Source organism: Phocoena sinus, chromosome 13 (assembly GCF_008692025.1).
Source record: "Phocoena sinus isolate mPhoSin1 chromosome 13, mPhoSin1.pri, whole genome shotgun sequence".
In the NCBI taxonomy this organism is placed as follows: Eukaryota; Metazoa; Chordata; class Mammalia; order Artiodactyla; family Phocoenidae; genus Phocoena; species Phocoena sinus.
In genome coordinates, this window is record NC_045775.1 from 88,175,137 (window position 1) to 88,196,854 (window position 21,718).

Here is a 21,718-nt window from a genome sequence, read left to right on the forward strand (position 1 = left end):
CTCAGGCGCGCAGGGCTCAGGCGCGGGGGCAGCTCAGGCCGGGGTCACGGGGGGAAGGAGGCTGGGGAGGCGGGCAGGGCCTGGCCGTGAAGGCCCCCTGGTGCAGACCTGACTGTGGGCAGGGAGGCACCCGCGGAAGGATTTCCAGCTGAGGGTTTGATAGACGCGTCAGAAAGCACCTTCCGCGGGGCCGTGGAGGACGGACTGCAGACACGCAGGAAAGGGGCTTGAAAACAATTCAGGCAAAACGGGAGAAGGGTCCCCAGCAGCCACGTGGGCATGAGAACGAGAGCCAAGTTCAAGGTCACTGGGGGTGCACGTCTGGGGCACATACCACAGGGGGAAGGCAGGGAGCGTGCTAGGTGGACAAACCCCAACTGGGATGTCAGACGGCAGAGCCAGACGAGCGCTAACACCATCCACTACCCACTGCGCAGCTGCTCTCAGGAAAACGGGAGGAAAAAGCAGAAATCCAAGAACACGGGCAGCCTCCCTAAGAAAATGGGACCCACTTGAGGTGTGCCCACGGGTGTGTGCAAGGAGGGGGCCCCCGACACGTGCCCGTCCGGACACCCACGAGCTCCCGGGGCCCACCCTCGGGACCGAGAGGAGCTGAGAGCGGCAGAGCAGTGGCCAAGGCTGCCTCAGCACCCGCCTCCCCACGCGGATGCGCAAGGAAAACGCGGCAGACACAGGCGCTCCCAGCGCAGAAACACGCCCTGAACCGATGGGTTTCTTCTTTGTGCTTTTGCTGCCCCCTGCTGAATGCTCATAGATCATCTCACTCAAAAATGAGGAATACGATGGGCGAGGGAAGGACTGAGAGTGTGGGCTTAGCAGATGCAAACTGTTCTCTGTGGGACGGAGAAACAACAAGGTCCTACTGTAGAGCACAGGGAACTACAGTCAACAGCCTGGGATAAACCATAATGGAAAAGAATATGAAAAAGAATATATATGTATAACTGAGTCACTGCTGTATGGTAGAGATGAACACAACACTGTAAATCAACTAGACTTTAATAAATTTTTTTTAAATGAGGAATTAAGATGCAAAGTTTATCAATATTTATCCTGTGACCATAAATGACACGTCCTGACCTCTTCCACCTCCGGACTCTACCCTCTGCAGCGTAAAGCCACTGAGGCCAGAAAGCACAGCTTCCACAAACCACATCGTCCTGAAAATCTGGCCAACAGAAACAAGAAGGGGATCGCCATGAATTCATTAGAACTTTTAATGATGGACTTAGATGTTCACATGAAGCGTGTACACACCAATATTACGCTTGATTATTCTCAAATACATAGAGTAACCCGAACTCACCTCGCGACTGATCAGGGAGCAATTTTTAGGAAACCTGATTTCATCAGACACGAGAATAATTCGTGTTTGCTTCATCAATTGTATTGATCACACCAACGATATTAAAGTTAGCGTTTCTAAAATGCATTAAAAGTTTTCTCCTAAGGAAATGAATTAGATGGATTCCGGCAACATTAGATGGTTTATCTAATGTTCACAAAGCTTTTTCTGTAGATGACATAAACCTAAACTCTACAAATTCAACCCCATCCCAAGAAATATAAATTCTGAATTGGGAGACAAATTAACCTGAGGTTCCCTCTTTTCGTCTGTAAAAACTGTGCCCTGAGGCTCCTCTGGAAGAAGGATGCTGATTAGAAATACAACTTGGTGAGTTAAGCGCGGGAATTACGTCAGAGGCTCAAATCCCGACTTGGCCTCTGCCGGCAGCGTGACTTCATACAGCTGTTGGTCCGGCTGCTCTGCAACCTGCTTCCTTATCTGTACAACGTGGAGACGCAGAGAAACTTGAATGACGGACAGGAAGCGGTCTGCAGGGCCCGGGCACTGAGATCCTAACGTTTTCTAAGCCGGCGGCCTGGGGGCCCGCTGATTACAAACCTGAAATTTTTCCTTTGGAATGTTCCTCCGGGCGCCTTTTGCTAGAACCAGAGCCTCCTCCACTCTCCGGCTTGCTAGAAGATCCTGTATTTGTTTTTCTAGAGGTAACGGAACCAAGACGTAAACTCCTTTACTTGTGGCGACGATCAGTCTTCCTGGGAAGAAAGGAACACGGTTGGAAAGGGTAAGAACACAGTGCTGGGAAGAAAACACACCCCCTCGCCCAAAGACAGCACGAGCGGCTGTGTGACCAAGGTCATCACAGCGCCCCAACCCCGAGCTCCCACAGCAACCAGAAATGAATGCTTCTCTTTCCTCTTCCCACCATCAGAAAAGGGCGAACTCTTTTTTTTTTTTTTGCGGTACGCGGGCCTCTCACTGTTGCGGCCTCTCCCGTTGCGGAGCACAGGCTCCGGACGCGCAGGCTCAGCGGCCATGGCTCACGGGTCCACCCGCTCCGCGGCACGTGGGATCCTCCTGGACCGGGGCACGAACCCGTGTCCCCTGCATCGGCAGGCGGACTCCCAACCACTGCGCCACCAGGGAAGCCCAAGGGCAAACTCTTAACAGTACATTTCCGAAGTAAGGGATATTAAAACGTTTGGCCTTTTATTTATTCTGAAATGCTGCTAAATTTAAAACCAGTTGAGTAGGTCCACAATGAGGCTACAGTGCTCAGTCCTGGAAAATAAGCAGAAGAATTATGCTATCCCTCGTATAAAACTTTTGAAAACTTCTTTTCTCTCCAGGGTAGTCAGTTTACAGGGAACTAAGATTATAACGCAACATTCTGAACCATAAGATAACATTTCACACGCGCCCGTCATCCAGAATCACCCGATCTCGGCGTTACCTTCTCCCTTCCCCACCGCCCCCTGGCACCAGGATGCCTGGCACGGTCTACTGGGGAGTCGGACCTGCCACCCAAGGCAGCTCCACCTGCCAAGCTTCGAGAGCGACTTCTGCTCCCTCTGGAGACACGTTTTTAAGCTAAACTATCACCTGTTCCCGGGAAGCGGTGGAACGACCTTGTCTGTCTGTCTGAAGGTCGTTCAGGGTCAGCAGAGCCTTTTCTTCTCCGTCCTCGTGTGCATCCCAGTCCCACCGCCTGGTCTCCCCGCGCCTGCATCTCCCCTTCCTGGCCTCCCTGCCCGGCTCTCTGTCTGCATCATCTGTCCTCCGTGTCAAGCTACATCACTGTCCTCGCACTCAGATGAGGTTCTGCCCCTGCCCTGCACTGGTGTCCCTCCTTCTGGGAAGCCTCCCCGTGTTCCCGCCGGGGGTGGGTTACGTTGCCAGCCTCTGCGTGCCCGCAACCGATCCCCTGTGCCCACCTCCACCCCTCAGTGTGCACAGCACGGAACACTGTCATGAATAAGCTCTCCCGGCACGCGTGTCAGGGCCCCAGTCAAGCCCTGACACGCTTCACGTGGGACCTCGAGACTCAGCAGGTCTGCGTCCCCAGCACCTAACATAGGAAGGGCAATGTCTGGGGAGCCCCAGTCCCGACACGGCAAGGGCAATGCACAGATCTAGATTAGCTCCCAGTTTGAAGAGGATATCATCAAGGGCATTCTTAGGAAGCCGGGGAAATCTGACCACAGGCAGGGGCTGAGAGCACATTTCTGGGGTGTGAAAAGGGCTTTGTGGTCACGCGGGAAAACGCCTGCTGAAGGATTCCGGATTAAGCGCCATGGTCTCCTCCACTTACTTCCAAACTGCTCAGCAGAATGTGAACCAGTACGAAAAAATCTAGGTGAATGGGGGGCAGGGATTCAGTTTGTTTTTCTTTCAACTTTTCAGCACGTTGCAAGATGTTCACAATAAAATTTAGGAAAAGTAAAATAAATCCCTCCCTCCCTGGCTGCCCTGGTCCGCTGCAGCCTCACCCAGGCCAGCCCTTCTCATACAACAGGCACCACAGTCCCTGTGAATCACTTGCGTGGCCCAGAGCCCAGAGTTCCTTCTTCGGCAGATTTGTGCCTGCCTTTCTCTCTGCATGAAGGTTCTTTCACACCACATCCACTTGGCAGATTCCTACTCATCCTTAAAGGTTTGGCTCAAATACCACCTCCTACAGGAAGCCCTCCCTGGTACTTCTAGGAAATACTTCCTCCTCTGCTCTCCCAATTGGCCTTATTTTGTTGCTATCAAGCTCTCAAACTGCTGTGGCTATTTGTTTCACTATCTCCCTTTAACCTCGGTGCCCCTGAAGCACAGAGACTGTATTACCATTGCCTGTGGATCTTCCACACTCAGCAAGAGGCCAAGTTCCCAATGGAGGCTTAATAGCATTTAGTGAAGAAATACAAGCATAAGATTCCGTGGAAACTAGTACCTTCAAAATCCTGGAGGATGTGACCTTCCTTAAAGGGCAGGGTCTGCTTTTGCTGTTGGTCCAGCATGCTGTGAACGGTGATGAACTCGCTGTCGAGGGCAATGACGTATGGGAAGCAGACGGCTGCTCCAACCACGTTCTCTGACCAGTGCACGGGCGCGCGCTGAGATATCCCGGCCACCGTGGCAAACATGCCTGGGAAAACAGGAAGGGTCAGGAGGGCTTCAAGGAGCTGGGCTTTGCTAGTTTGTTTTCTGTAGATGTGTCTCAACGCAGAATACCTGCCCTTTCATTGCATTTCGAGATCGGAAAGATAATATAACAGCGGCGTGACTATTCTCGTGAAGAGAGCCGCTTTCCCCAGGATGTCTACATCAGTATTTCCTTCCAATTAAACGTGATGTTAAAAACGTGTACATGGGGCTTCCCTGGTGGCGCAGTGGTTGAGAGTCCACCTGCCGATGCAGGGGACACGGGTTCGTGCCCTGGTCCGGGAAGATCCCACATGCCATGGAGCAGCTGGGTCCATAAGCCATGGCCGCTGAGCCTGCGCGTTCGGAGCCTGTGCTCTGCAACGGGAGAGGCCGCAACAGTGAGAGGCCCGCGTACCACAAAAAAAAAAAAAAAAACGTGTACATGCTCCCACATGAAGGTGTATACAGCCCACGTCCTCACATGTGGGGAAAAGTGACTTTCACACAATTTAAGAAGCTTCACAAGCTTGCTTCCACATCCGGTCCTCCAATGGGTTTGCATCTCTAAGTGCCAGCTCTTCCCTATACATTCACTCAACACTGAACGCATTCATTCAGATACTTATTGAGCACCTACTGTGTGCCGGCCACTCTACAAGCCTTCCTATCCAGAACTGTCTCTGTTCAGAGTTCAAGTCTAATTCTGGATACATGTTCTCTCTGATGCAGGGATACAACCAATCTTGCAACTGAAAACAGAGAGCTGTTAAGTGTTCGTCAATGATAACTTCCACAGTCAACCACGGTTCATCTATTTCGTACATAAAGCACTAAACTACATTTCCAGGTGAGCTGGATAGAGTCCATAGATACTGGGGTTTATGAAAATCACGTTCACCCAGTGAAGTCAATCCATTTTAAGTCAGTTTTCAAAGTGCTTGACATAAAACGCCTTTAAAAACGTGGTACGTAAATCAACTATACTTCAGTAAAAACAAAAAACGGCATGCCATCGCCTGCAAATGATTGGATATTCCTACAGTAGAAAAACGGTTTCTATTACACAACAAAGAAGCAGGGAGAGGGAGAGAGACGGAGAAATACAGACAGTACTTTAAAACAATGGAAAGTGTCTCAAATATATGATAGGAGCAAACTTCCTAAGCCTATGAAATCACCGACCCTCCTAAATTTTCCATGGTCAGAAAGAGTGAAATGTATTGTACTCAATCAAGTACAAACCTAGCTCTTTTCCTCCAAAGTAGGCTGTTCTTGAAAATGGGTATCAGGGGCTTCCCTGGTGGCGCAGTGGTTAAGAATCCACCTGCCAATGCAGGGGGCATGGGTTCGAGCCCTGGTCCAGGAAGATCCCACGTGCCACGGAGCAACTAAGTCCGTGCGCCACAAGTACTGAGGCTGTGCTCTAGAGCCCGTGAGCCACAACTACTGAGCCCACGTGCCACAACTACTGAGCCTGTGAGCCACAACTACTGAATCCCACACGCCTAGAGCCCGTGCTCTGCAACAAGAGAAGCCACCGCAATGAGAAGCCTGCCCACCACAATGAAGAGCAGCCCCCGCTCACCGCAACTAGAGAAAGCCCATGGGCAGCAACGAAAACCCAACGCAGCCAAAAAAAGTAAAATAAATAAATTTATAAAAAGAGAAAATGGGTATCAGGTGGGATCACACATGCGTGTCCACGCTGTGCTCTTGCCTGACACAATCTGGGGCACCTCCTGCAGGGGCCACTTGTACGTCCAACACTTGTTTGGCTCTGCTTCACACTTAAAATATTGGCTCTCGTCACGTGAGTAGCACCAACGAAAACCCTGTCGAGATGACAGAGCAGTGATCCTTAGAGAGAGAGTGTGTGTGCGTGTGTGTGTGTGTGTGTGTGTGTGAGAGAGAGAGAGAGTGCATCTCCTACTAAGGAAACACATTCCTCCCCCTTCAGTATTTCCCTTCCACCCTTAAAAGTCTCTTAAAATCATTCCAAAAAAGACTAACTCAAGAGAAAAACAAAGGATACGCATCAGTAATTCACAGAAGACAAAATGCAAATAGCTAACAAATTCCTGAAGAGATTCCCATATTCCTTAGTAACCGGGGGAACAGAAATTAAAAAAAAAAAAAAAAAGAAAAAGTAAAAAACCAACTTACACCCATCAGATTGGCCAGAGGTTCCAGACTAACAGCACCAAGTGTTGGTTTGGTATGAGGAACACTTTTGGAGAATAATTCTTTATCAAAACTGAATAGACACTGACATGTTAATCTGGTGATTCTACTTTTAAATCGATGGCCAATTGACAAGCACAATGGTCACTGGGGTGTTTTTAAGAATAGTGTAAAATCGAGAATAATGCACCGAAAGAGTATGTGGCTTCGGGTGAACCCACCACGAACAGAAGAGAGAGCTCATGTATTACATGAGAACAGACAAGAAGAGCCGTAAGTCCACGTGCTGAGCGTCAGCTTAAAGCGACAGCCGACCTGAGCCGCGCCCAGGAGCTCCCGGCGGTGAAGGGGTTCAGGGAGATGCACTGGTAACCACCCCCGCGGCAAGAAGCACGAGGGTCCCCGGGATGCAGGGAAGTGGGTATGTGACCCCGGAAGAGAGCAAACCCTGCCTGGGATGCTGAGGGTCAGAAAGTCAAGTTCAAGTTCGGGGCAGAGCAGGAAACGCTGACCAGGAAAGTCAGGCTGAACTTGTTACAGGGTTACAGGGACCTTAGGAAGGCTGGCCTGGCAGGAGCCTGGAAGGAGGGACAGACCCAAACTCGGGGGAGGTCAGGCGGCCGCCAGCCACCAGGAAGGAGCCCCGAGTCAGGCCAGCCGGGGGCTCTGACCGAGGAGGGGTAACTTCCGGGGCGAATCATGGAACTGGGCACCTGACTTAGAGGGAGCGAGAGTCAAGGTCACTGTGCGCCATCAGAATAAGGACCGACACAATCGGGAGAGTCTGAGACCAAGCCGGGGTCAGGATGCAGGGCTGGCAGGGCATGGACCTCCGGGAGGGGCGCCTGGAGCTCCAGTGCATCCTCAGGGGTGAGGGCACCCTTTCTGCGGCAGGAGAGCCAGGGGAGGCCAGGCCATGGGGAGAGGAGGTTCCTCTGAGGCTGGCGAGGGCTCCTCCTTACTTCTTTCCAGAGCAGACCAGGAGTCAAGGAGTTTGGTGGAAGTGTGGAAAACCCCGGAAAGCTCAGCGCCAGCAGGTAAGAGGGGCCGACAGGGCGGTGGGTTCTGGGCCAGGGGTGGAGAGGGCACAAGAACGAAGGCATGGACTTTGGCACGTCTGACACTGTACAGTCACAGAGAGGACGGAACTAAGGTCTGAGTTACCCCACGACTGCATCGCCGAAGTATTCAAAGAGCGTGAAACATGTGGAGGGAGAGAAACTCGAGGTGCAAAGCTTGAGCTTGGCAGGAGGAAATGAGGTTCGCACCCTCTCGAATTTTCCGAGCATTTAGAACCAGACAACAAAAGAGCCCAAAGGGAGAGAAAAGCACACCATCTGCACCCAGGCGTCTGGCAAATGTAACCTGGTGACGGGACAAGCATACAGCAACCCCAAGGAGCCTGTGAATTTCAGGTCAAATAACCGTGTTCTGGATAGCACAGTTCTCATGGGAGCACGGACACCAAAACGCTGTCCAGCCTCGCCCTGGAATTAAATCAGGGTCGCCGCACTTACCCGCTAAGGCCGGGCATCGCCCGACCAGGGACTGTGCAGCACAGAGGACCAGACATGAATGTTCTTGCAATGAAAAGGGCAGAAACCAGAGATCAAGAACAGAGGCTTCTACACAAAAAGAAAAGCAGAGGATTTCACTGGAATAAAAGAGCAGATCGGTAACTGGCAACCAGCGGTCCAGGTCAGGTGGAGTTAAGGTGCCACAGGTCCACTCAGGAACAGGGGCACCGTTGTTGACACCCATACACCGATTCTATGCTTGAAAGCAGGTGACACGCGCTATTGTTTCTATATTGTCAAAGGCACACAAGTGCTGTCAACCTGTAAATGTACCACGTTTGTAAACGGTACACCTTCAAAAACCATTGCTTTCCACTGGGTTGTTTTTCCATTTAGACGGTTTCCACCCTCTAAATATCAGTGGACCCCCTTATCTGAGCTGGGAGGGGGAAGGGGGGCCATGAGGGGTACGGAATAGCTGAATTATCTGTATTGTTCAAGAAGCATTACCCAAGGATAGAGTTTAAAGTCACAATAATCAATTGTATCATGAAATTCTCAACGAAGCGCAGCTAAAATAGTACAATTTAAACTAAAGCACGGAGGTCCCTGGTGGCCTCGTGGTTAGGCTTCTGGGCTTTCACTGCCGGGGCCCAGGTTCAATCCCTGGTCGGGGAACCGAGATCCTACAGGCTGCGCGGCCCCGCCAAAAACACAAAGCAAAACACACACAAAAAAACTAAAGCAAGGGACTTCCCTGGTGGTGCAGTGGTTAAGAATCTGCCTGCCAATGCAGGGGACACGGGTTCAAGCCCTGGTCCAGCGAGATCCCACATGCCGCGGAGCAGCTATGCCTGTGTGCCACAACTACTGAGCCCGCACGCTACAACTACTGAGCCCAAGTGCCACAACTACTGAAGCCCACACACCTAGAGCCCATGCTCGGCAACAAGAGAAGCCACCGCAATGAGAAACCTGTGGACTGCAACGAAGAGTAATCCCCGCTCACCACAGCTAGAGAAAGCCTGCACAAAGACCCAACGCAGCCAAAAATAAAATAAATAAATGTATTAAAAAAAAAAAACTAAGGCAAAAAGTTAAGAGCAATTTCTCATGACAGGGGAGTGGGCACATGGGATCTTCAGGGGGGAAGGCAGTGGGCAAAATGAAAACATAAGCGTTCGTATGTCTGCCGGTACATATGCATTCATTTCAGTAATTTGCTTGAACTTAATTTCTGAAGCCCTTTAACGATGGTGGTGATTACTGTGTGGTACGCGGAGCCTCCATGTAGTGAGGTATTACAGAGCTTACAAGGGATCTCCAATTTGCTTGTAATCACACCTGCTACAAGCAGAACAACAATTAAGAAGGTTGGTTCATTTACCACGATGCCCAGGTCGTTGAGACAGATTATTGAGGAAAAATGCGGCCTGAACATGATGGACTACCATTTCCCTTCAATCTGGACACTGAAACCAACACAAGGATACTGGAGTCAAATGTTTTCACAACAAAGCCTTTACATCCAAAGCAGGCTCCAGCTCATCAGTAAGCAATCGGACTGATGGAAGAAAACAGGAAACCCATCAGGCGAGGCCCAACGGCATGAGGAGACTGACTATACCTGAGAGGCAGCCACCGCCACCAGCGAGGAAAGACAGACTCCTGAATCAGGTGTGGGGAGAACAGACAACCATACAGACGAAGAGGAAATCGAATTCACTCTTCACTATAAGAAATGAAACCATAAAAGTACCAGCAGAAAATCTGGGTGAATCTGTCTACAACCTGGGAGAGGGGGAAACATCCCTAATAATTATGACCCAGAAAAGAAGCAAGAAAGTACAAAGGTTAATACATCTGATTATATAGAAACGTGTAAGAAACGCCTTTTCAGGGTAAAAACTGGAGATATTCGAAACATGTCTCAGATAAGCTGGTATCTCAAATATATAACAAATGCTAAACTAAACAGCTAGCGAGAAGGGATAATTATCAGAAGAAAGGCAAATGGCTCTTAAATTCTTGAAAAATGTTCCACCTTGATTATAAAAGGAGAAATGTGATTAACACCACTGAGATGCCATTCCTCATGGGCCAGACGGGCAAAAACACGAAAGTCTGACAATATATGGACGCTGCCGGCAAAGCTCAGGGGAAACAGGCACCAGGGGAAGAAAAAAACGGTACCTACCACCTTTGTCGGGGGTGAGGGGAGTGGGTGGCACTGTCCCCCTCCAGATTCACATGCGTTTACATGTGGACTCAGCAACCCCATCTTTAGAAAGATTCCCCACAGATACACTGGAAAAATCCAAACAGATAAGCTCCTACTAATACCATGGACTGGAAAAAACCCAAATGCCCACCACCGGGGCCTGACTGAGGCACGGTGGTCCCTCCACACGGGAGAGACAGCCTGCAACTCTGAAGGAGGGAGATACACCTATCTACATATTCATTTATAATTTTTTTTTGAAAATGAAAGGACAAACACTAATAAAGGTTACTTCTGGGGGAAGGAGACAGTAGGGGAATGTACCTTGCTGTGTGGATCTGACGTGGAAACTTGTACATATTTACAGAAGAAAACAATGAGAGAAAGCAATTTCTAGAAATGGAAAGTGAAACAAAGCACATCCGTCTAACTGTATATATATCCCGTTGTTGGCACAGCCACATGGATGGGAACTATTCCCAGTGACGTTAAATGCAGAAACGTGACTGCCCGTTCCGAGTGGGTTACACGGCCCGTACCCTGAGGACAAAAGAACTACAATCAAACGTTTTCTGGTGATTACGTGGTGGGCGCGGTGGTGTCGGTCCTGTCCTTCTGCTCTATGTCCTGTGGGGCAGATCAAGGGAACAACCACGTCACGGTGGGAACCTACTAGGATTTGGGGGTGGGCGGGAGGAGACACAGGCACGCAGACAGACGGGGTCAGGGCCCGGTAGCCCCAAACTTGTTCCATCGATATGCTCTCACGATGGGTTTTATCTTTAAATAATGCATACTTCCCAGCTCTGTCCACCCAAGAGACCTAGAAACAACGGACCCCAAGCACCTCCAGCACCCAGACTGTGGTCTCTAAACATCAGGGGTCCTCGGAGAAATGGCAGAAACCAGATCTAGGGCAGGAAACGTACAGAGGGACCCCGGACACCTTGTCACAGCAGAAGGCAAGGAAGATACCAAAGTTCCCGGGGCGTGGGGAAGGGGCTTGCAGTCAACCTGAATAAACCACCCCCAAGGGCAGATGGACTGAAACACCACATACATTTACATCCATGATTCATGGTGACACTTCACTTAGGGAAGACAGAAGGGTCATCTTTCCGAAAACCTCCTTCTCCTGCCTTTCTTATACGATGATCCTGGGGGCAAACCAAGTTAATGAGGAGCTTCTCTTGCAGAAGGTTCCAGTCGACAGGAAGGAAGAATGGACTGCAACAGAACGCTGCCCTTCGGCAGCCCCTTGGGACTTCAAGGATCCAGGCACTACTCCCATAGCCGCGGACATCACAAAGTTATAAGAGGGCAGGAAGACAGGTTAAAGACTATGGGTGTTAAGGGAGACTCACTCATCTCAGCACCTGCTTGTCCCAGACACACACACTATGAACCATCCACGACCACGACCACCGATGACATTAGGAGGCAGTGCGGAGAATGAGGAAGGCCACACCAAAGAGCTCAAGCCCTTTTAAGCACTTAGCTGCTAGACGCTTTTTGGTGGGACGAAACCTCAGTCAGTAAGAGAAAACCAGGGACATACCCTTGGAGCCTCCACCTTTGAAATCATCTGTTAAGTGAGCTCCCTCAGCTCCTTTCAGAATGGAGAATAAAACCAACCCACTAGGAAACCCACCCACAGGAGAAAATCTTATAGAGAAGTCTTACAGATTCTTCTTTGTGTACTTATCCCCTTAGTGGAATTCTCTCCCCAGAGCCATCGTCAGGCTCTACTTTAGCACAAAGGAAATGTGATTCTAAGAGCGGCCTATTTTTGTTCCATTAAACCCACACACAAAACAATCTAATGAAAACTGCGCAAGCACTGGGCGTGCAGTTCTGTTGGCACGAGTATCTAGTTTTCAGAACCACAATCTCCCTCTCTGAGCTCAGCGTGAATTCAAGGACGGAACGCGGGGAGACCGGGCAGAGGTCGGCGAGGTTAGCCAAGGCGCCTCACCCAATCCGCCGGGGCCTGCCAGGAGGAACTCCTGTCTCCCTATCCTCTTGACGATGGGCCGCTTCTCCTCGCTGCAGAAAGGAAACAGGTCCTGGGCGACGCCCGTGCTATAGTTGAGGATGATGTACTGCGTGGTCAGGGCCAGGCACAGGAAGTGGCCGTCCACCGCCACTGCCAGGGGCTGCTCCGGAGTGGACACCTCCCTGACGATCTGCACGCGGTCCTCGTACACCAGGAACACCTGGATGGTTCTGCGCTTGACGGAGATGATGCAGACCTCCACGCAGAAGGGGTCTCCGCTCACCGGGTTCTCATTCAAGGCGAAGGCCGTGGCCCCCTTGATGCGGGCACCCGAGGGCACGGGCTCCAGGCTCAGCATGTGGACCAGGGTGATGGAGCCGTCACAGAGCACCAGCAGCCGGTGGAGGGCCGACGCCGCCCGCAGCTCATTCACCGGCTTCTTGAAACCCAGGTGTCTGTGCAGCTGCTTGGTGGCCGTGAACGTGGCCGACCCACCGGGCACGGTCTTCTCCTCCAGCAGGAAGTGGTACACGAAGCAGTCGCTGGTGCCCACGTACAGGTTCCGGCCGCAGCACTCCACACACTCCAATGACACCCATTCCCTGTCGCCCATCAGCTGCTCCCGCTCAACGGCGGGGACCAGGGTGAACGCCTTGGTGCTCATCATGTCTGCGGCTGACCTGCGGGAGAGGAAAAGAAACGTAAGTTAGAGGAACGAGGACTAAGCAGAACCATTTCTGGTCACGATAAATATACGTGGATTTCCAGCTCCGATTTCAGGGAAAGGAAATCATTCGACGCTATTGGAAAAAAGTGAAGGAGAGAAAAGATTTCCGGGCTTCCCTGGTGGCGCAGTGGTTGAGAGTCTGCCTGCCGATGCAGGGGACGCGGGTTCGTGCCCCGGTCCGGGAAGATCCCACGCGCCGCGGAGCGGCTGGGCCCGTGAGCCGTGGCCGCTGAGCCTGCGCGTCCGGAGCCTGTGCTCCGCAACGGGAGAGGCCACAGCAGTGAGAGGCCTGCGTACAGCAAAAAAAAAAAAAAAATGTCCCACTTGGTCTCCTCCCACCAGGCAAACAGAGACCCCGGCAGGAGAGCACACGTGTGCCTCTAATGAAGTGCCACCCTGCCCATTCTCAAGAGAGCTGAGACTTATAGGGAGTCTCCTTACACTGTTCCTGGGAAACACACCTGTGGGTAGAAGACAAGCACACCTGTTCACACAGACAACGCAACAAAAACACTTCAGAAAAAGGCAAAAGTGATCCTCATTGACGTTCCCCTGAGCCTCACCAGCCACGAGACTCGGTGTCTAAGTGAATGGCAGAGAGCAACCTACATTGTGTGGTTAATTCCTGCCCCTCAGATCTCGCAGGAGACACAGAGGCAGGGATCACACCCCAAATTCCCTTGCATTTTCCCCACTGAGGTACGCACGTTGCCCCAGCACCATATTTGGCTCCCAGAGGAAACTTGTTCTCTGGAGCAGTAGAGATGTGCCTCAGGACTTCCCTGGCGGTCCAGTGGTTAAGACTCCGCGCTTCCACTGCAGGGGATGTGGGTTCAATCCCTGGTTGGGGAACTTAAGACCCCACATGCTGCATGGCGTGGCCAAAAAGAATAAAAGAAAAGATGTGCTGCAAATCTCCAAGGCTTGCAGGTGGTGAGTTGAAGTACTTAGTGGATTTGTGAGGTTACTGACAAGTCAGTTAATGGATTACTTCCACCAGAGGACAGACTGCCCCACACTCTAACCCTGGGCTTTCGACTTCTTCCTCCGGAAAGGACACTGGTTTCACACTCCACAAAGTTAGAGGCAGCAGGATTGAGCAAGATGGCTTTTCCCTGATGTCTCCACTGGCCAGAAAGCAGACTCACGCCCAGTGGTCCCTGACAGCCTCAAGCAGGAGAGGGCGATTATGCAGCTCTAAAGAGAACTGCAGGGCCTAATGAAGTCAGAGGGAGGCTGGCTGGACTTCTTCTCACTTCCAGTATCCAAAAGTGTTGCCTCATAAGAGACCAAAGCCCTAATTCTTTGATGCGTTCCAGCAAAGGCTGGAAGTGAAAGACCTGTACAGTGAAAGCTACAAGATGTTGATGAAAGAAACCGAAAAGGACACAAATGGAAGGATACCTATTGAATATGTTCATGGATTGGAAGAATTAACATTGTTAAAAGGTACTTACTACCCCCAAACCATCGATAGATCCAATACAATCCCTATCAAAATTCCAGTGGCATTTTTTACAGAAATAGAAAAAATAATCCTAAAATTTGTATGGAATCACAAAAGACCCAAATAGCCAAAGCAATCATGAAAAAGAAGAACACAACTGGAGGCATCAGACTTCCTGGTTTCAAGCTATACTACAAAGCTATAGTAATTTAAACAGTATGGTACCGGCATAAAAATAGACACAGAGATCAACAAAACAAAATAGAGAGCCCAGAAATAATCCTCCACTTATACAATCACCTAATATTTGACAAGGGAACCAAGAATACTCAATGGGGAAAGGACAGTTTCTTCAATAAATGATGCTGGAAAAACTGGATAACCATGTGCAGAAAAATGAAATTGGACCCCATCTCACAGCACTCACAAAAATTAAATCAAAATGAATTAAATATTTAAACATAAGACCTGATACCGTAAAACTGAAACAAAACGTAGGGAAGAAGCTCCTTGACTTTGGACTGGCAATAATTTTTTGAATATGACACCAAAAGCACAAGCAACACAAGCAAGAGTCAACAAGTGGGGCTACATCAAACTAAAAATCGTCCGCACAGCAAAAGAAATAATCAACAAAATGAAAAGGCCACCTACAGAATGGGAGGAAATATTTGCAAACCATATATCAGATAAGGGATTAATACCCAAAATATATAAAGAACTCATACAAATCAATAATAATAACAACCAAACAATCCAATCAAAAATGTGCAGAGGAACTAAATAGACATTTTTTTTCAAAGAAGACATCCAAATGGCCAACAGGTACACTAAACGGTGCTCAACAACACTAATCATCGGGAAATGCAAATCAGAACCCCCGTGAGACACCACCTCACAGGTGTTAGAATGGCTATGACCAAGAAGACAACAAGTATCGATGAAGATGTGGAGATAAGAGAACACTTGTATACTGTCGGTGGAAAACTGGTGTAGCCCCTATGGAAAACACTGTGGAGGCTCCGCAAAAAATTAACAATAGAAATGCCATATGATCCAGCAATTCCATTTCTCGGTATATATCCAAAGGAAATGAAAAAAGAAGTTCGAAGAGATCTCTGCACTCCCATGTTTACTGCAGCACTATTCACAATACCCAAGATATGGAAACCACCTAAGTGTCTGTCAATGGATGAATGGATAAAGAAAATGTGAGATATATGGACACACATACACGCACACATACATGCATATACGTCTATACAAGGGAGTATTCTTTAGCCATGAGAAAAACGAAATACTGCCATTTACAACAGCAGGCGTGGACCTTGAAGGCGTTATGCTAAGTGAGATACGGCAGAGAAAGACAAACACTGACTGATCTCACTTATATGTGGAGTCTAAAAAAGCTGAACTCCTGAAAACAGAGAGTAGAATGGTGGTTCCCAGGTGCTGGGGGCATGTTGGGGAGATTTTGTTTAAGGGTGCAAGTGTGTATCTAGTGCTAGATAAAGTCCTGGAGAGCCAATTCACAGCACAAAGGTCAACAATAGTGTATTATAAACTCCAAAGTTGCTAAAACAGAATTACATGGAGGTAAATGAAAGCTGACACTAAACATTCTGATACTTAAAAATGACTTATTCCTTTAAGCAGCAGGAAAATTTCCTCCATGATCTAGTCACATGATAAGTTTACTTGGATAAAATAATGAATCACAGAAAGATAAACTTTAGGCTGTACCTCCCTATATTAAGTCCACTTTACTGAGGTTTGAATTCAGAGAGGTTTTAACATGGTAATAAGATTAAAAATTTCTCTAAAGTGTACAATTCATACTTTATCGTGTGATTGCAAACTGATCTGATATTTAAACTAACTTTTTCTTAGAACTGCACCTTAAAAGCATGGCTGTAATTTAAAAGATCAATATTTCAGTGTTCTCAAGATTGCAAAATATATACCTAGAGAAAAAAAGGGAAAAATATTAATACATTCACGGACAATAAAAACAGATAACATTACATATGCAACAAGCACCTGTATGTGTGCAAAAAAAGTCACAAGACACTGTGCCTTTCCCAAGAGTCTCCCAATCTCATTAAGGACATAATAGAAAACTACACAAGTAACAGTATAAAGCAACATGTGTGCTAAGGGCCAAAATTTAAATATTAGTGATTACTTTCCACCAAATTAAGAATATACACACCACCACTAGTGATAATCAGAATCTGAGTGTCTTTGAAAATGTTAATGTAAAAATACTAGTTTTTCTTCTACAGATGTACACAGTATCTTGTAGTTACACCTGAAGCCACTGTCAAAAGAATCTGTTGCTTTGGCAACTTCCTAGGTCCCTTTAGGTTTCCTAGGAAGCCTCGGTTCAATAAGTCCCTTCTTGCTGCTACACAGAGAGCTGGGCAGCAGATTTTGAGATTACCCATAAGCTTCAAAAATGTTTTTCTGTGTTCTTTACTTGAAGAACTGTTACAACAGCCTTCTAGAGGCCCTACTTCTCTTCGTAGCACTTGGCCGAGCCTGGGAGAGCTGATGCATTTACACAATGCAAGACCTCGGGCTATACTCCGATTTCATGGACACTGTCCCATAAAATAAGCACCAGGTCCAGATGGATCTCCTAACAGTTCTACCAGACCTTTGGCAATCGCATAATTCCAATTTTATACAATACATTTTCCTGAGAATAAAAAAGAAGGAACGTATCCTACTTCATTTTATAAAGCCAGTGTAAAGTATAACTTTGATATCCAAACCAGATAAGGATATAGGAAAAAGGAAAATCATAGATCAGTCTTATAAATAAACATGCAAAAGTATTAAATGTTAGCACACTGAGTCAAGCAACACATACATATGTGTGTGTGTGTGTATATATATATGAACACAATATGAATAAGTTGGCATGCAATATTGGTTTAAGGTAATAAAATCTGCCAAGTTTAACTGAGCACATTTAAAGATTAAAAGAGAAAACACATAAAAGAAGGAACAAGACCCTTATCATCTCTTGTGGGTTGAATTATATCTCCCCAAATATGTTACAAAGTCCTAACTCCCGGGCTTCCCTGGTGGCGCAGTGGTTGAGAGTCCGCCTGCGGATGCAGGGGACGCGGGTTCGTGCCCCAGTCCGGGAAGATCCCACATGCCGCGGAGCGGCTGGGCCCGTGAGCCATGGCCGCTGGGCCTGCGTGTCCGGAGCCTATGCTCTGCAACGGGAGAGGCCACAACAGTGAGAGGCCCGCGTACCGCAAAAAAAAAAAAAAAGTCCTAACTCCCATTACCGGTGAATAGGACCTTATATGGAAATAGGGTCCCTACAGATAATCAAGTTAAGATGAGGTCATTAGGGTGGACCCTAATCCAATATGAGTGGTATCCTTATAAAGAGGGGAAATTTGGACTCAAGACAGACATACGTAGAGGACGGACACGTGGAGACCCAGGGAGAAGATGGCTATCTACAAGCCAGGGAACACCCAAGGCTGTGAGGACCTCGGGGAGAGGCCTAGAATAGATTCTCCCTCAGAGCCCTTAGGAGGCATCACCTCCACCACCACCCTGATCTCACACTTCTCTACTCCAGACTGTGGGACAACAAAAACTTATGTATCTTAAGCCACCCAGTTTAGGGTACTTTGTTACGGCAGCCCTAGCAAACTAATACACCATTGGTAGTCAACATTGTAATGGAAGTCTTCGCCAGTTGAAAAAGAATAGTTACAAAGAATTGAAGACAAAGACATAAAATTATAATTGTTTACAGGTGATAGTACCATTTGCATGGAAACTCACAAATAATCTATTAGAATTAATAAAAGGTTAGAAATATCGTTTAATCAAAAAAATCAGTATACCAAAGTAATCTTCATTTCTACACACAAACAACAATTAGAAATTTTAATCTTGAATAAAGGACATTTACAGTAGTATAAAAAAATTAAGGTATGAAGAAATTGTCTAGCAAAGACGTGTAAGAACTTCGAGGAGAAAATCATAAAATCTTATTGCTAGATATTAAGGAAGACCTGATTTTTAATCTCAGCATACATTTCTGCAGAAATTGACAAGCTGGTTTTAAAATTTAAATGGTAATCCAAGTACCTAGAATAGTCAAAACAATCTTGAAAACAAAGAACAAAGTTGAAGGACCTACACTGATTTCAGCAATTGCTATAAAGCTGGAGTAATTAAGATATCTAGATAGGCAAATAGATCAATGGAACAGGAGAGAAAGTCCAAAATTAGACCCACACATATGTATTCAATTGGTTCTTGACAAAGGCACCAATGAAATTCAGTGGGGAAAGTAAAATCATTTCCATCAATGGCACTGGAACATGTGGATAACCTTCAATGGGGTTAAGAATTAACCTCAATTACCCCTACCTCATCCCATGTACAGAAATTAATCTGAGATGCATCAAATTATTTTAAAAGCAAAAGCTAAAACTATAAATCTTCTAGAAGAAAAGGTAGAAGAATATCTTTGGGGCCTCGGGGTATATAAAGATTTCTTAGGATACAAAAAGCACTAACCAGAAAAGAAAAAGAGGTGATAAACTGGATTTTATAAACATTTAAAATGTGTATCCATTGAAAGACACCATTAGGGAAATGAATAGCCAAGCCCCAGACTGGGAGAAAAATTTGTGATATACATATCAGGCAAAGGGCTCATTTTCCAGAATATATAAGAACTCCCACCAACCAATAATACAAAGACAACTTTAGTTGTTAAATGGGAAAAAGATTCAAAAGTGAAGGTATGTGAATGACCAATAAGAACGTGAAAAGATGTTCACCATTATTAGCCATCAGAGAAATCTATTTTAAGCCATGAGATACCATTTCACACCTATTAGAATGGCGACAATTAAAAAGACTGACATGGGCTTCCCTGGTGGCGCAGTGGTTGCGAGTCTGCCTGCCGATGCAGGGGACGCGGGTTCGTGCCCCGGTCCGGGAAGATCCCACGTGCCGCGGAGCGGCTGGGCCCGTGAGCCACGGCCGCTGAGCCTGCGCGTCCGGAGCCTGTGCTTCGCAACGAGAGAGGCCACAACAGTGAGAGGCCCGCATACCGCAAAAAAAAAAAAAGACTGACAACACTAAGAGTTAATGAGGATAAAGGACAACTGGAAATCTCATACTTTGTTGGAAGGAGGATAAAATGGTACTGTTGCCTTGGAAATCTGGTGGTCTTTTACAAAGTTAAACACGCATATATCCTGTCACCCGGCAGTTCCGCTCTTAATGTTTCCATTTCTCCAGAGTACATGCCAACACCCACAATAAGACTTGTACAAGAATGTGCATAGCAGCCTTCTTCATAATAGCCCAAAACAGGAAACAGTTCAGCTTTACCCATTTGTACCCATACGTGGAGTATTCACAAAGCAGAATACAACTTGGAAATAAAAAGGATAAACCACCCCTGAAGCCAACAGCATGGATGAACCTCAAAAACACTGAATGAAAGAAACTATACACATACGTGTGTCTGCACGTATATGATGTTCAAAAGCAGGCAACACTCATCTATAGTGATAGAAGTCAGAACAGTGGTTACTTTGGAAAGAAAGGGGTGACACAAGGGAACTTTCTGGGGTGACACAAATATCCTACGTCTTGTTTGAGGCATTGGTTGCACAGGTGTATGGGTTTGTCAAAATTCACTGAACTGTGCGCTTAGGTTCGGCGTATTTTACTGTATGCAAATTCTGCTTCCATAAAAAGCAAACTTGCCCCTAAAAGACCCAGAGAAAAAACTGCAATTCCAATAAAATTGTAACAGGTATATATGTGTGTATCTGTGTGTGTGTGTGTATAACTCAACATGAAGACTATAAAATTCATATGCAAAGAAGGACCAAAAAAGGCAAGACACTTCTGAAAAAGGTAAGGTAAGGGGACTTGACTCAACAGATAAGATGAAATATAAAGTGATGGCTATTGGGATAATGTGGTGCTGGTAAAGGACGAACCCAAGAGAACATACCTGAGGGCTCAGAAACAGACCGTGCATATACGGAACCTAGAAATATGGCAGAGGTGGCACTGCATGTCACAGGGCACTCACCTACTCAGTAAACAGTGCTGGGCAACTGGATATCCACCCAGAAGAAAAAAGATAAACCAGACTCCTACGTTATACCATACATCAGAACTATTCCAGATGGATGAAGAGTCTTAAGTTTGGAAGGCATAACTTTAAAACTTTGAGAAGAAAATAGGGGAAAATATGTTAATGACCTTAAGGTAGGGAAGAACTTCTAGAATAAGATAAAAAAGCACAAACCCTAGGGAGAAAGGTAAATTTATTCACGTTAAAATGTAAAACCTACGTTCTTCAAAAGATACCATCAAGAAAGTGAAAAGTTGGGCTTCCCTGGTGGCGCAGTGGTTGAGAGTCCGTCTGCCGATGCAGGGGACACGGGTTCGTGCCCCGGTCCGGGAAGATCCCACGTGCCGCGGAGCGGCTGGGCCTGTGAGACATGGCCGCTGAGCCTGCGTGTCCGGAGCCCGTGCTCCGCCATGGGAGAGGCCACAGCAGTGAGAGGCCCGTGTACCGCAAAAAAAAAAAAAAGAAAGTGAAAAGTTAAGATGAAGAAACATGAGGATGGGGGAGAAGACGCTGACCTCACACGTCTGACGAAAACACGCCCGGATGGTCCAGAGAACTCGCACAGGAAGAAAATAACACGAATCTCACAGAAGACCGGGCAAAAGGTGATCCGGCTTCTCACAGAAGCGGAGACGTGAATGGCCAGCAGCCGTGGAGGAGTGATTAACCTGTAGAACCATCTGGAATTGCAGCTACAAGGAGACTTTGCTGCATATCCATCAAGCGGACAACACCTCTGAAGTCCTATGACGTTGGGGATTTGCAAGAACCTGGAGCAATGGAAATGCTCCACGCCGCGGGTAAAAGTCACAGCAGAAAGAATAAACATGGAATAAAAGCAATGTTTGAGGTAGAAAGATTATCTAGACGCAGAAAGACACTCGTAGACCCAAGGTTACAAGATTAAACAAAGAAAAAAATATATATATACATATAGACTCCCGATCTGAGCCAGAAATAAATATATCCTGCTAAAAGAATGCTATGACAAAGTGCTATTTATTAAGATGGGATCCTCGCCAATA

At 47.4% G+C, this 21,718-nt stretch overlaps 1 protein-coding gene across 1 annotated transcript in view; it reads right to left on the reverse strand.

Annotated features, from left to right (window-relative positions):
- The window catches only part of TGFBRAP1 (transforming growth factor beta receptor associated protein 1), a 44,470-nt gene that overhangs the window by 17,058 nt on the left and 5,694 nt on the right, over positions 1–21,718 (reverse strand). The window contains 3 exon segments of the mRNA XM_032652731.1: positions 1,928–2,082; positions 4,266–4,460; positions 12,354–13,054. Coding sequence (XP_032508622.1) covers positions 1,928–2,082; positions 4,266–4,460; positions 12,354–13,041 — 1,038 coding nt within the window. The 5' untranslated portion in view covers positions 13,042–13,054.